Source organism: Mirounga angustirostris, unplaced genomic scaffold (genome assembly GCF_029215605.1).
Source record: "Mirounga angustirostris isolate CCGP_5_RB_7025 unplaced genomic scaffold, mMirAng1.0.hap1 SCAF_5, whole genome shotgun sequence".
NCBI lineage: Eukaryota > Metazoa > Chordata > Mammalia > Carnivora > Phocidae > Mirounga > Mirounga angustirostris.
The window spans coordinates 52,563,240-52,579,494 of NW_026991713.1; the positions used below are offsets into that span (position 1 = coordinate 52,563,240).

The 16,255-nt window shown below is 42.5% G+C and overlaps 1 protein-coding gene across 6 annotated transcripts in view; it reads left to right on the forward strand.

The window, feature by feature from the left end:
* Window positions 1-16,255, forward strand: part of PPM1H (protein phosphatase, Mg2+/Mn2+ dependent 1H) — a 245,251-nt gene that overhangs the window by 82,463 nt on the left and 146,533 nt on the right. For all 6 annotated transcript variants that reach the window (XR_010411481.1, XR_010411482.1, XM_064590970.1 and 3 more), the window contains exon 2: window positions 8,190-8,355. Coding sequence is in view for 4 of the 6 variants with exons in the window: in XM_064590970.1 (XP_064447040.1) it covers window positions 8,190-8,355 (166 nt within the window). In the remaining 2 variants the exon portion in view is untranslated. The remainder of the gene's footprint in view (window positions 1-8,189; window positions 8,356-16,255) is intronic.

Sequence of the window (16,255 nt, forward strand, 5' to 3'; positions counted from 1 at the left end):
AGTGAGGTCTGGGGTGAGCTTGAGAGGATATGTCCTACCTCTGACTGTTGTCACAGGAGACTGTGACAGGTGTATAACCTGATGTACTGTTTTTCAAGAGAAAAAGGAAAATGAAGATTTTAATGTAAATATCCTAATTTTTCAATATTGGCAACTAGTTCACTTTTTTTTTTTTTTTTTTTTAAGATTTTAGAGAGAGAGCGAAAGAGAGAGCGTGAGCTGGGGGGAAAGGGAGAAGCAGGCTCCCTGCTGAGCAGGGAGTCAGACTCGGGGCTCAATCCCAGGACTCCAGGATAATGATCATGACCCAAGCCGAAGGCAGACGCTTAACTGACTGAGCCACCCAGGCACGCCTACTAGTTCACTTTTTAAAAAACATTTTGTGTGCAAAAATTTAAAAAATTTAAAAATAGTAACCTCTCTGGGGGCTGAATGTGAGATCCCATTTAGCATCCCTTGATTGGTCACATCCCTTCATGACAGACAGAGCCTGGGAACCAGAGGTGTGAGGTTGCCTGCTGGAAAAGATGTGCATGTATGTGCTCTTTCCCATCTGTGTTTATCTTCCTTCTTGACACCTGTCTCCTCCATGTGTTGGTGCTTAGTCACCTTCCAGAAGGGGAGAGCCTAACACCCCAGAAAATTCCACTTCCTGACATCCTTTTTCCTCCCTGGTAACACCTGACTGACTGTTAACTGAATGGGCTTGGATGACCTCCTGTTCTCCATCCTACCCAGAAGTGGCTGAAACCATCTGGGAGAAGCTATTATTCTTTTTTTTTTTTAAGATTTTATTTATTTATTCATGAGAGATAGAGAGAGAGAGAGGCAGAGGCAGAGGGAGAAGCAGGCTTCCCGCGGAGCAGGGAGCCCGATGCGGGACTCGATCCCAGGATCCTGGGATCATGACCTGAGCCGAAGGCAGACGCTTAACCGACTGAGCCACCCAGACATCCCGAGAAGCTGTTATTCTTGATGGATGTTCTGGCTGTTTTTGCTGATGGCTGTTACCAAGGCTTAGCTTCATGGTCAGAACCATGGTTTTTTAGTATACCAAGAATGAGAGGTTGTTAACTCCCTTGGAGCTAGGAATTAAGTTGCCTTTTTTTTTCCAGCTTATTTGGGAGGGCAGTAACCACTTCAGAGAGTCACATGAAACATTGCCTAGGAGGTTACTTAGAAAAGAGAATTTTAGGGGCGCCTGGGTGGCTCAGTCGGTTAAGCGCCTGCTTTCGGCTCAGGTCATCATCCCAGGGTCCTGGGATCGAGCCCCACATCGGGCTCCCTGCTCAGTGGGGAGCCTGCTTCTCCCTCTGCCTGCCGCTCCCCCTGCCTGTGCTCTCTATCTCTGTCAAATAAATAAATAAAATCTTAAAAAAAAGAAAGAATTTTAATAATCAATAGTTGTATTTGGTCTTCCATAAATGATTCATTTCCATTCCCTCCCCCTACAGCCTTTTTGCTGTCTGCTTCTCAATTATATATGAATCAGCAATATCTCACTTCACCTGATGGCCTTTATAAACTACTTCTTCCTTCTTAGCCAGTGTAATTACTCTCCTTAGCAGTAGTAACACTAGTGTGAACTGTTTAGCCTAAACTGTTCAGGCCTTTATTTCTTTTAAAAACAAAGCAATATAGGGGCGCCTGGGTGGCTCAGTCGTTAAGTGTCTGCCTTCAGCTCAGGTCATGATCCCAGGGTCCTGGGATCGAGCCCCGCATCGGGCTCCCTGCTCAGCGGGAAGCCTGCTTCTCCCTCTCCCACTCCCTCTGCTTGTGTTCCCTCTCTCACTGTGTCTCTCTGTCAAATAAATAAAATCTTTAAAAAAAAAACAAAGCAATATAATAATAACAACCAAGCCGAATTCTGTATTTGGTCATCTTCTGTGGGCTCTGCAACCTGAGCTTTTGAATCCAGGAGCCTGGGGATCCAGAAATGGCATCTGTGGGCAGGTCTAGATGGGAATCTAGACGCAGCACAGTCATGACCCTGTGAGTCCTTCCCTGTGTACAGAACACTCTTGCATGTGGCTTCATTGTGGCAATAATTTTGAGAAGAGGGCTCAAAGGAGCAGATGTCCTTGCTCAAGGTCCCTGTTCTGGGGGTGTCATGCGATGCCACTTGAAGGCTCTGGATGGGTGGAGGTGGCCATGTGTCCTTGAGGCAGGCAGAGGAATGCTGAAGGGGAAGGAGGGGAAGCATCTCCTCAGATTTTCACAACTGCATCAGGTCCCTTGGGCCCAACAGAAGAAAGAGCTAGCTTTGTCTTGGATCTAATATTAATAATATATCCTGAGTGCTCACTGGGTACCAGACACTGTTAAATACTTTCCATGCTGGGGCACTTAATTCTCATGCTCTGCTATGATCAGAGAGGACTACTATCCCCATTTTAAAGAGAGAAAGTAACTTGCCCAAGAACACACAGCTAGGACCAGTAATTAGCGGGGACCAGGTTTGGACTCGGTCTTTCTAACCATTGTCCCTGTTGTGACGTCTCAGGAGTGTATGGGCAGGGAGGACGTTGGTGAGGAGGGAGTTGACAGCCGTCCCGTACTAGCACTGTAAGTGAATCCTTCAAAGAAGATGTCAGCTGGGACTCTCCTCTGTTGATTGAATTTGTAAATCCTTTTGAAAATGGTTCCATTGCTTGTTCTCTGGGCCTGTGTCCTTCGTGACAGGGCTCATGACTTGAGTATACTTGGAGTATTTGTCTGAATTTAGTAATAGGGACCTGTTCTCTGTGTCATATTATCTGATAAGTGTCCTTGTCAAGATTTTGAGCAGATGATAAGACAGATAACTTGATAATTTAACAGCTGCAATTAAAACCAGGACTTTACTGCTGAAAATCAATTGAGTTTTTAAAAATTTGTGATGTGGAGTATTTCACAAACAGAAAGAAGGAAAACAAGTTTCTTAAGCATATGACGGTGGCACAGAATGAATCATTTGCTCTTTTTAAATAGGTTCTGCTATTGCCGTGGTCTCATGGTCACGTTCATGCCTGGTACTCAGGTCATAGCTTCAAGCTGTGTCTGATACACACACAGGATTTCTGACTTCCAAGTCCTTCAGATTCTGTGTGTACCTGTTTTTACAAGAGGGAGAAATTTAGGTGTTTTGGTACAATTGAAGGTAGACAAAGTCCTAAAATGAATTTAACTAATCACATGTCTCTCTCTTGAGGCAAATATGCCGTGGTTTTCTAAGAGATGAAAGAATTGGATGTAAACTCTTCATATTGAGGAGACAGTAGCCATTCTTCCCATTCGTCCTCCAACAATTCTCCCACCTGAATTTTAATCCTAACTTAAAATTTTTCCAATTCTTTATAGATGACCAGAAATCCCCCCTCACCAACACACACATAACTTGGCAACTCCTAGAATTTAATCCACGAAGTACTGCTCAAGAACTTAGGTTTGTAGAAGTTATGTAGGTTGGCTGAACACTTGGCCATCCACTAGCTGTGATTTAACCTTTAAAAAGAACAACGGTGGTGGCTAACTCACAGCGCTGACAGGAGGCTTGAATGAGTTAATTACTACATGTAAAATGCTAACAACAGTCCCTGGCACATAGTTCATTCTCAACAGATATGAGATACTATTATTACTCCACATCTCTGGAAGTAGCAGAGTTGATTTCTGTTTTTCGTTCCCTCATTCAGCAAAATTTGTTGAGCACCTGCTGTGTGCTGTGTTCTGGGGAGAGAGCCCATGTTCTTAATTGCTATGCTTTACTGCCTCCAGTTCAATTCCAAGGAAGATAGTTTCCCTCTTTGTAGGCAATTGGAAAATAAGTCACTAAAGATAGGACAGTTCATGGTCCACCAGCATTTTGTTTTTAAGTCTTCAAAATAAGCATCATGCTAAGATAAAGAATGCACATCTTAAAGTCATTCCTCTTGATCTCAAGATAGTGCTGACTTCATGCTGGAGCAGAAGACAAGAAGTGAATGTAGTTACTGATTCAGCTGCTTAGAGTAAATAAAATTATTGAATCTATTAATAGCGTGATGCTCTGCTCAGGGAAACAAAGTGTTTCTCAGTTTACTCTTAGAGGAATTAAAGGTTTCATTTACGTTTTGTAAGCAGATCATTTGCCTTTGAAGAACAAAATAAAATATTTAAGTTGATAGAGGCCGAGCTTTTTAAAGCCAAAGTAAGCTAAGAAGAACCAGGTCTTTCTACTAAAGCTGTGTGGAGTAAGGAATTTGAAAGGATATAAAATATGGGACAAGAATTGTGTGTGTGTGTGTGTGTGTGTGTTTTTAAAGGCAGTGGCTTTAAATTAATGTGACTTTAACATCAGAGTAATAATCAGATATCTGACCAAACAGGCTTCCTGGGTTGGGGCTGCTGTCTCCCCATCAGGGCGACATTTCTGACTTTTTGATATTTCATTAGTGTCATTCACAAGCTGTATTCAACCTGAAATGGCAAAGGAAGGCCACCAGTGATTGTTCTGCCACAGTTCGCTGGCTTTGATGAGTCATTGCAGTACAGCCCTCTGAACCAAGTGCCAATAAGAATAGATACACAATAGGAAAATAAAACAACTGAGAGCTGAAGCAGAAATCGCTGGGAGCTCAGAAGTATGTCCACGGCTGTGCCGTATTTAGCTGCGTGACCTCATGCACGTCAGAGTCCTCCAGGGCCCCAGGCTGCTCGTGCATAAAAGAAAGTTTCTAAGGTTTCTTGCTGAAGTTAGGTCAACTTCGGAGTTCAATATCCACTGAGAGAGAGAGAGAGAGGAGGTAAGGCCCTTTCAGGTGACCGCGATTCAGCAGTTATGTAATTACAGTAGCTTTGTTGACCGGTGGACAACAGCAGATGAGTCAGCCTGCCGTGTAGCTATTGGAGACCAGTGATGCTTTTTTTGTTACAAAAAGACTTGACGACAGCACAAGTTTAGGTGCCAGTGGTCAGGGTGATGCCAAGTTCCAGAAATAGCAGCTAGGATGTTGTACAGAGGACAGTAGGGAGGCGACGGTGGTCACCAATTGGTTTTCCCAGCCAGACCTCACTTCCGCTTTCCGTGGGGAAGCTGTTCCTGTGAGAGGCATGGGGGGTGTATTGTCCCCAGCCGGCCAGCAGCCCACCCCTCACGTGTCGCTTGGGAAGTCACTACCAGTGACTGAGAAGAGGCAGGTGGTATTTCAGACCGCCTTTGTCTGCCTGGTTTGGTTCTCCAAGGGTCGATGCGAGAGCTGCAAACCGCTGGATGAAACGTGGACTCAAGACCGGCAGATCTGAACCATCCATCCCTCATCCTCCCTCTGAGCCCTTTCTCCACTCGTTACAGAAGAGGGAGCTTATTCCCATTTCTCTCAGGCCTGGTACTGAGCTCCCCAATCTGCTTATTCTGTGCCTCCCCACACGGTTCAGCTTGGCCCACCACAGACAGTGCAAGTCCCCACGTGTAATAGGAAGAGGTTGGGTTGGGTAGGGGTAGGGGGGTCTTTCTGCATCCTAGCTGCACCACTTCTTGGCTGTGAAACCTGGACTAATTTATTTAGCTCAGGTGGTAAGTGTGGTAGTATTAATAGTCTTCATGCAGGTAGCCACACGGTAACTTAAACCATATGAAATTACATTTTAACTTAAACCATATGAAAATATCTCCTCCTTGAAGGAGAGAGAGTGAAGGTGGGGCAGAAAACTAGGCCTTGATCTCTCCCAGCCCCAACCCTCCATTAGCAAGAGTGTGTCATAAACACCAGAGGCAGATTTGACCTCATAGAGGTCACAAGGATCCCCACCTCTCTGCTCAGGCCCCTAGGACAATGAGTTTCAAACTCTGTAAGCAACAATCAACTTTTTAAAAATCTTACACCAAAGTGTAATACGTAAAAGGAGTAAAAGTAGGCTTTTGTGTATAAACATATGCTTAGGTTGAAATTTATAATAAACCCACTAAGGATTATGAAGCAGTTTTGATTAACCCAAAAATTTGAAATAAAGGTGATAATAGATGACAGGTGTGGTCTTTTTCATATAACATATAGGTAAGTAATTGTAAATGATAAATTTTTTAAAAAATTTCTCCTTCCAATCAAGTGATAGCAGTCAATTAAAGAGAAAAGATAGAAGGCATATTATGCCAAAGCTGCCTGAATATATAGACCATGGACATTTCTGTGTTCATGTGTAACAGATGGGAATGAACTTCTAAATTATTGCATTTTTTTCCAAAATGATGTACATTTAAAAAATAAATTTAAAATAAATGTTAAGGGGCACCTGGGTGGCTCAGTCGGTTAAGCGTCTGCCTTCGGCTCAGGTTCAGGTCATGATCTCCAGGTCTTGGGATTGCCCCCCTCCCAGGGCTCCCTGCTCAGCAGGGAGTCTGCTTCTCCTTCTCCCTCTGCTGCTCCCCCCCGGGCTCATGTGTGCTCGCACTCTCTCTCTCTCTCTCTCTCTCTCGTTCACTCTCTCTCAAATGAATAAATCTTTTTTTAAAAAAATGAAGTAAATGTTAAAACATCTGAAATATGTCCATACACTCCCAAGGTTTGGCAGAAGGATGCTCGAAACATACTCCCTTAGATCTTGGGTCACTCGGATCCCTATTTGCTCTCTGTTTCCTGTTTGGTTGTGGCGAGTGTTCATTGGCTTATGGAAATCTACACAGTTTTCAATACTGAGAGCCATTTGATACAAAAAATGGTTAAATCTGGATAAGATCTGCAGTCTGATTAACAATTTTTCATCAGTGTCAGTTGCTTGTTGTGATATTCTACTATAGGGATGTCAAATAATACAGTTGGGGGAAGGTGCATGAAACTCTGCAATGTGTTGCAGTTTACTCTGAGTCTATAATTATTTCAGAATTCAAAAATAAAAAAAAATTATTTGGAAAGGATTATCTTATACTTAGGATTACAATCAGCTTGATAGAGTGGTGTACACATCACACTTACAGAATGGATTCCAGATTTCCAGCTGTCTCACCTTAAAAAAAAAAAAAAGCATCTTTTCTTTCCTTGCCACTGAGTTCTGTTCCCCACTCCTCTACATTCCTTCTATTACCTACTGTAACACTGTTGAAGTTTTGAAAAGAAAAGGGGGGGAAATCGGAGGGGAAGATGAACCATGAGAGACTATGGACTCTGAGAAACAAACTGAGGGTTCTAGAGGGGAGGGGGTGGGGGGATGGGTTAGCCTGGTGATGGGTATTAAAGAGGGCACGTTCTGCATGGAGCACTGGGTGTTAAACGCAGTGAATCATGGAACACTGCATCAAAAACTAATGATGTATGGTGATTAACATAACATAATAAAATAAAATTTAAAAACGGGTAAAACAAAACAAAACAAACAAAAAAGAAAACACAGCCAATGGCAAATTAAAGAGAGCTCTCTTGGGAAATCTATTTTAGCTGCTAATTAATTAATTAGAAAATGATGCTGAAACCCAAGAGTTCACCTGCAGTCACCTGATACAGAAAAGGTAGACGAATGATGTGGCATGTTCTTCTCATGCATTCCTATGCTTAAAACAGTAATTAGGTCAAAGCATTATCAACATGTTATAATACCATATGGTCACATGTCCAAATCAGAGTGCCCTATAGCCTAATGTAATGGTGCAATGTGATGAATATTATTCTATAGGAGAAAAAATGAAGGATTAAAGATAATTTAAAAAGAATATACCTTTGATGCACTCACTTCTCTGTGAGTAAAGTAAAAGTGGGCATGGCGGTAGTGAAATGTGGTTCTCTGTTCTCTTGGATTTTACAGTGTGCTGTAAATTGCTGCACTACCTTATTCTTTGATAAGATTGATGGTGGGTTTTGCGCTTTATCACTTGGAGAAATGCAGCAGAATTCCGCCCCCCCCCCCCCCCCCAGCCTGCCCATCTGTCTTCATGGTAATTGCCAGAATAGTGATTGTCTCCTGTGTTTTGACCAAAATGGATTGGTGGGGTTGCTCACCTGGGAAGGTGAGCCGGGCTTGAAATAGTGCTTTAGGAAATGTTTTAATGTGTGCTAATATAATTCCATTTTAGAAAAATTAGTTTACTTGGGAACATAAAATACCAAGACCACAGGGTCCTGTGCACTAGGTAGGACTTTAGTTTCGTGCCAGTTGTGGAGACTGCCTAGGCTGACCCTTGAGTCTGAGCTCTGAGCCTTCCAGAAATTTCTGTCTGACCACTCTCCTGGCTTCTTCTGCAGGGTTATCAATGCTGGGAAGAGCACACATAATGAAGACCAAGCCAGCTGTGAGGTCCTCACTGTGAAGAAGAAAGCAGGGGCCATTACCTCAACCCCGAACAGGAACTCGGCTAAGAGACGGTCCTCCCTTCCCAATGGGGAGGGGCTGCAACTGAAGGAGAACTCGGTAAGACCCTCCTTCACCCCCAGTTCTCAGGTGAGAGGCATATGGGCACCCTGGCCCCCCAAGGTGCTAGAGCTGAATCCTGGTCTGTAATGGGAGAGTAAAAAGCAGTGTCCCCAGAGTTAGTGGAGCAGCCCATCTCTACTCACAGTATCACACAGTCAAAGCTGTGTGTAAAGTCAAACACATGTGTGAAGAGCTGGTGTTGATTAGATTCTTAACACTTAGAGTAAATAAAACACCCACATCATATATAGATTCTGTTGAGATACAATATATATATTGTTTGGTGGTTGTGAAGGAGACGGTCTCCGGAAGCCTCTCCTGAGGGATGGAAGGAACTCTAGCCATTGGCTTGCAGCCCTGCCATGACTTTGCCCCCTTCTTCCACTTGCCTGTCTGTTAGAGTTGTCTAGTGGGAGCCTCTGCCTGATGCTCTTCCAAATTAATCCTTGTTTCAGTTGGCCCAAAGCCCTTGCATCCCGTGGGGCAGCCCTGCAGACTGAATGCCTTGTTGACAAGCCACCAAGCGTTTCTCCTCTCTTCAGTTTCTGGAGAAGAAAGCAGACATCCTCAGAAAGTTCTGAAGAAGCATTCAGAAAAGTATAGGGAGTAATTGGTACTCTGTCCACCAGCAGATTATTTAGCTTACAGAAAAGAAACATTGAATGAGATGATCCAAATGTGACTTTTTATTCTAATAATCTTGAGGATATTTTTGTATATACATTTTTATAGGATTGGAAAGGATCCAGGAATCTTTTCTTAGTGTAAGAAATAGTATCTCATTGCATTTATGCGCAGGGAATAAGAGTACTGATATATTTTGTTCATACTAGTTCAACTTAGAAACACAGTGACGAATGGAGACTCATCAGCTGTACTTGTGTTCAAGGCTGAAGGAAGCATTGACTGGGCTTTTCCCAAAGAGCAGGAGTCAAGGACTCAGATGGGCAGTACAGAATAATAATGGTTAAGTGCACAGACTCTGGAGTAGTAGGTTTCAGAGCAGTCCATCACCATCCATCATCTATCAAACCATTCAATTTTAGGATGGTTATTCTTTGAGCCTTAGTTTCCTAGAAAAAGAAGTAATAGTTACTACTACCAAGTATGGTAGGAAAAGACTGGTTGGAAGTATGAAATCCATTGTCCATGGAAATGTTGAGCCAGTGTCTTAATTTATAAATCCTTGATAAATGTGAGCATTTATTTATTACTTTATTATCCTAAAGTCAGTTCCACTTTAGGGATTCTCTGTAGATAATGTCCACTGAATTTTGTATGTTTATCCATTTGTAAAGTGAGAGATCACACAATTTTCCTTCATGCCTATTTGACAGAATTGTTTTGAGGATTGAGTTATTAATGGAAAAGGGCTCAGAAAATGTGAGATATTGATGATAATTAGATATGGGTGCCGGTGACTTCATGTTGCTCTTTTCCCTGGTAGTTCTCCCCTGCCACCGGGATATGAAGTGATTTCTGTAAAAATTAGTCAGCATTGACATTTGGCCCAAGGCCAGTTGATGATGTCATTTTTCCTTGTTGCTAAGTTCCTCCTAGAAATGGAGCCAGGAATAACTTTTTAACTTCCTTTCCTTAAGAACAGTGAAACCAGGGGCACCTGGGTGGCTCAGTCAGTTAAGTGTCCGACTCCTGGTTTCAGCTCAGGTCATGATTTCAGGGTGGTTCGATCAAGCCCCGAGTCGGACTCCCCACTGAGCGTTAGAGCCTGCTTAAGATTCTCCCTCTCCAGGGCGCCTGGGTGGCTCAGTCGGTAAAGCGTCTGCCGTCGGCTCAGGTCATGATCCCAGGGTCCTAGGTTTGAGCCCCGTGTGGGGCTCCCTGCTCAGTGGGGAGCCTGCTTCTCCCTCTACCCCTCATCCCCCTCTCTCTCTCTCAAATTTTAAAAAATCTTAAAAAAAAGATTCTCCCTCTCCCTCTGTCCCTCTCCCACCCCCCTTGTAAATAAATAAATCTTTTTGAAAAAAAGAACAGTGAAACCAGTACCTAAGAACTTTAGGATGGAGCCATGAACCTCGCCTGTGATCATCTTGAAGCTCTGTGGGGTCCTTGTTCCAGGAGGCAGTGAGGAGGTGCCAAGCAGAGTGGCCCTTCCCGCCCTCCATTTCCTGCTTTAGGCGCAGCCACTTCACTTCTATCTGCCTTACATGTTAGGCTTTTTATTAGAGTTTAAGGCAGGAGCTGTGCTGCCATTTTTTAACTGTGGGAAATTATACATAACATAAAATTTACCATTTTAACCCATTTTTAGGTACACAGTTTAGTGGCATCAAACACCTTATTACCATTTGCTGCCATCCATCTCCAGAACTTTTTCTGAAATTGAACTGTACCCATTAAGCCCTGACCCCCATTCCTCCCTACCCCCAGCCCCTGCCAGTTACTATTCTACTTGTTTGTCTATAAATTTGACTACTCTAGTTACCTCATATAAAGTGGAATCATACAATATTTGTCATTTTGTGTCTGGTTTATTTCACTTATAATGTCTTCAAGATTCATCCATGTTGTAGAATGTGTCAAATTTCATTCTTTGTTAAGACTGAATAATATTCCATTGCCATGTGTACACACCATTTTGTTTATCAGTTTGTCCATCAATGGACACTTGCTTCCATCTGTGAATAATATTGGTATAAACATGGATCTACAGATAGCTGTCAGTCCCTGCTTTCAGTTCTTTAGGATTTATGGCCAAAGTGGAATTGCTGGATGATATGGTAATTCTGTTTAATTTTTTGAGGAGCTGCCATACTGTTTTCTACAGCAGCTGCATCATTTTCCATTACGACCAGCAATGCACAGGGTTCCAGTTTTGCCGCATTCTTGCCAACACTTGTTGATTTCTGATGTGTTTTTTTTTTTTTTTTTAAGTAGCCATCCTAATGGGTGTGAAGTGGTAGCTCATTGTGGTAGCTCATTGTGGTTTTATATTTCCCTGATGATTAGTGATGTTGAGCATCTTTTTATGTGCTTATTGGCCAGATATAGCTTCTTAAGAGAAACATCCGGTGTTCTTTATTCAATATTTATTTATTCTATATTTGAGTCCTTTCCCCATTTTTAAATTAGGCAGTCTGTTATGTTGTTGTTTGCACTACTTTTTAAAAGCTTGAAAACCATGACTTGCTTGCTGTGCCACGTTAACCCCTGAGCACTTGCTGCGTATCAGAAACTAGATGCTGAGGATTCAGCAGGGAATGAAACTGACAAAAGTCCTTACCTACAGGGAACTTACATCCCTTGAGGGAGACCAACAATTAAAATGTATCCCATGGCAGATACTAAATGCTATTGGAGGAGAACAAAGCAGAGATGCAGGCATATAGGAAGTGTGAGGTGCACGGGTGGTTAGAGAAGGTGCCACTAAGAAGGTGATGTTCGGGCACAGACTGGAAAGTGCAGCTATTTGGAGGGAGAGCTTTCTGACTTTCTAGACAACTGCAAGGACCCTGAGGCAGGAAGAGGCCTGGTGTTCTCAAGAATCAGCGAGGAGGCCCCTGTGGTTGGCGCAGAGAGAGTGAAGTCAGGATTGCAAGAGATGTTGTCAGAAAGGCAATGAGAGTGAGGTGAGGCCATCTTGCAGGACCTGGAAGGCTATCATGACTTTGGCTTCTACTCTGAATGAACAATTTGCTAGCAGGGCATGCTGGATATACTGCTTAAAGGAACCCAGTGACTTTTCCCATTTAGAAGACACCCTTAACTCAAACACAGTAGTGCTTAGAAAGGGGTAGTAACAGTATAGGATGCAGCACAAATCATCTGCAGGGGACAAGGAAGGTGGCTCTGCTCCCCTCCCCCTCTGTGTGTCTGTCCCTTTGCCTACCAGATACGTATTGAGTGCTGAGACTGCCTTGGGGGTGAGATGAACTCAGTACAGTTCCAGTCCTCCTAGAGCTGAGTTGAGGAGGGCGAGAGTCCAGCAGCAGCAGCGATGCAGTGGAGTGAGTTTTCAGAGAAAGATCTTAAAAATCCAGGTTGTTTGGAAGCCTAACTCAGATGGGTTACCGGTGGTTTGAGGGAATGGGTCAGATGAGGGAGTGGTTCCTGGGGAAAGTGACATTTGAGCTGTCATTTAAAAAAGTGAGCTGGGTGGCTCAGTTGGTTATGCATCCGACTCTGGATCTCAGCTCAGATCTTGATCTCAGGGTTATGAGTTTGAGCCCCACATCGGGCTCCATGTTCAACACAGAGTCGGCTTGTCCCTCTCCCTCTGCTCCTCCCCTTGCTCATGAGCTCTCTCTCTCAAATAATGTTTTAAAAAATTTTTCTTCCTCCTTTCTTGACCTCTTATCGCCAACAACTTAAAGTCAAATATTTCCAGAAAATTTCTTTCATGTATAATTTAATCACCTTCATCTTATTTGGAGATTGAAGAAAACCTAAAATGTCCTGAAGCTTGTATGTGATGACATTTCTTATACTGAGAGGCAGTTGGGCAGCTGGGTAGCAATAATTTTTTTCTTCCTATGGATAATTATTAATTGGTATAAAGATTTTAAGGCAACTTTAATCCATCCCTCATGCCAACTCATAGAGATTTATTTTATCTTATTAGGACAAGTAATCTTTTTAGTCAAAGGAGTCAATACTTAATCCTCTTATTTTAAAACAAACTTAAAAAAAAAATTTGGTGGATAAAATAATATAAACTATGTTCTGCCTCTCCTAGTTTCCCTGAGGTATTTACTGAGGGAGTGTTGTTTCCTATAGCACTTGCTAAGTTCTTGACATCAGCACCTTACAAAAAAATCACAAGTTAATTTCAGATTCCATCTACATATAAAAGCAACACATCCGGAGCTAAAGAAGCAATGTTTGTATCTCTTTTAAAACTTAAAAGAGATACAAATAAAAATTTCAAAGTGTTCTGCACTGTAGTAGTTTAGCCTAAAGAAATGCAAGGGATGTGGTTGAATTACTGTGTTCTCCCTTACAAAAACAGTAATAAATCCAGTTTTTTTTTTTAAATTAGAATTGAGTGAAATAGTGAAATGAAGAAAATATTTCTTTTTTGAGGAATTAGGAAGAGAAATTTTGAGATCTCTGGTGAAGAGGCTATAAAGTAGAGAAGGGTATTTTCTATGACGAGTTTGGGGTGGAATTTTCCTGTGCCTACATCACACTGGGTGGTTTACGTGCGAGGAGCCGTAATCCCTCAGGCAGGCTGGCAGGAAACAGGTACTCTGTGGCAGTGTGCAAGCCTCCTGACATTCCTGTGCCTCGATGATTTGGGGACATCGGGTGGGTGGCTTTTAGGAAAGAGGGAATCTAAAATGCTAGCATTTCCAAAGGACGCTCTCGGAATTTTCTCTTAGGAAAGATGCTGTAAGCTTGTTGAGGGAAGCACCTTACCCACTAGCCTCCTACCTGCCTCCCACGGAAGGCATTTTAGTTAACCAGATCAAGATTTGTAGGAACTGATCACCACGACTAGGTTTTCTCTGCTTTGGGAGATTTGAAGTAGTCTTTATCTGCCATACTGAGGGTCCCCTGTGAGGGAAAACATAACTTTCCCAAAGGCTTTTGCTTTTCATTTCCCAAGGATCTGGTCATTTTAGCAATGAGGTCAAAAGAGGAAAATATTAGCTGACTTCTCTGAGGAGGGAGGAGAAGTTCACTCCTAAGGGCATCTTAGAGCCTTAGTATTAAGAAGCTCTTGTCTTCTAAGTTGTGTAATTGGGAGATAGGACATTGTAGCAATAACCCCCCACATCTGACTGCCTATTTGTAACAGATTGTTTCTGGCTTAAGACTAGACTGTGGATACATGCATTCCAAGTCTCTTTCCTTAGGAGCACCCTTATGTTGTTTAATTTAGTCAAAACACATCAAAGTATGGGGTTTCAGTATCTGTTAGTTCAGTGTCTAATTACAATAACAGGAGATGGCTGTGTCCACATTGTGGCCAGGCTCATCAGGGGAGAGGAAAGCTGATTATCTTTCTCCCTGGAGGATAGGACAGTACTATGGGAATTCAAGGCAAGTAGGATCAAATTGGGGCGGGGGGAGAGGTAAAAGGAAAATGAGAAGGGGCTATGTCAGCTCTTTGAACAGAAGATTTGACGTTTGTTTCATTTATTTTCTGTAAGAAGGACTCGTTCACCCCCGAGAGCATTAATGAAGGTTGCTGAGGGTTCCAGCCCTTCTGGAATATTTGGCCCTCATTTGGCAGTCTGCTTCCTGCAATGATGTCAGCTGTAAAAAACAAGGGGAGGAGCCTTTTAGTTTTCTCATGTATTACTCTAAATTTTCCCTCTAGTTAAAGGTCTTTGTTTTGTGTAAGTCAAGAAAACATAACCTTTTTATTTATCTCCTTAGATTTTCTGAAGCAGGAGTGCAGTGGTTTCTCTCAAAAACTCTTCTCTCTTGGTTCCAGGAATCGAACTCTTGCCAATGATGAAGAAGGGTGACTTTAGAACCAGGCTAATGTCAGAGTGGTTTTACAGTTCCCGCCTCCATGGGTGTTGGTTTCTCTGAAGACCAGATTTGACTGAGATGTCTGTTGTAGCTGGGAATGCAACTCAAACTTGGTTCCACAACAGATTTTTCCCACTGCAGCACACCTTAAGGCTAAAGGAAAATAAATGGTGCTAAGATGGAATTTTTTTCTCGTTTCACTATAATTTGATTTCCCCACAGCTTTAGATGGGGAAGAACATGGGCAAGAGTGATAACCTCTTGAGAATTTTTCTTCTTCCTTTTTCTTTAATACAGTACTCAGCATTCATGTGCCAGACATGATACTGATCTCAGTCGTTTGCCCAATACTGATTCATTTAACCTGATAATATGTACGTAAGTATGTGCTATCATTATCTTTATTTTACTGATGAGGAAGAAATGGAGGCACAGAGCTGTAAAGTATGGAGCTTGGAGTCAACTGAGGCAATCTGGTCTCTTGTGACATGCTGCCTCTTCATCCATTGGCTGTTGGGAAATGTGGCAGAGAAATCTCCTTGGAAAAGGCTGAAGTAAAGGAGGAATAATTCCTAATGATGTGTATAATTTCAGTATAATTTGATGCTAAATATTTTCTCATTTCTATTATGATTTCTCTTTTGATTTAGGAGTTGTTTTTTAAAGGTTTTATTTGTTTATTTGAGAGAGAGGTGGGGAGGAGGGGCAGAGGGAGAGGGAGAACAGGGAGCGAGATGTGGGGCTTGATCTGAGGACTCTGGGATCATGACCTGAGCTGAACCTGAATTCAACCAACTGAGCCACCCAGGTGCCCCTGATTTAGGAGTTATTTGGCACTTTCTCCTGTTAGCTCAGAAACTGGGTAACAGCTCTTACTCAGGTGAAGAACAGAATGGAAATGAAATTGTTTATCATCTTATTGTCCTTATAGTCCATTTTTTCTTGCTAACTTATAGAAAAACTGTTGTTTGCATGAAACCATGGCAAGAAGAAAAAGTCTTCTGATTGGATAATAATGTGTGTCTGAGTGCTGCCACTTACTAGATGTTAGTGATCTTGTGCAAATGAGTTGACCTCTCAATGCCTCAGTTTCCTCGTCTGTACATTGGGGATAATAGCTCCTATCTCATAGGGTTGTTTGAACTAAATGAGTTAAAATATGAAAAGTGCTTAGAATACTACCTCACATGTAGTAAATGTTCAAGTAATGTTATCTGTTGTTGTTCTGATAGTGGAGTTTGCAGCTGCATTTCAGCATTATTTCACATTACTTATGTTTTTACCATAACCTATCTTTTTTTGGAGGGGGGGGACGGTCAGAGGGAGAGAGAATCTCCGCTCAGTGCAGAGCCCAATGTCACGACCCTGAGACCATGACCTGAGCCAAAATTAAGAGTCAGGTGCTCAACCGACTGAGCCACCCAGGCACCCCTTACCGTAACCTAATTTAGGG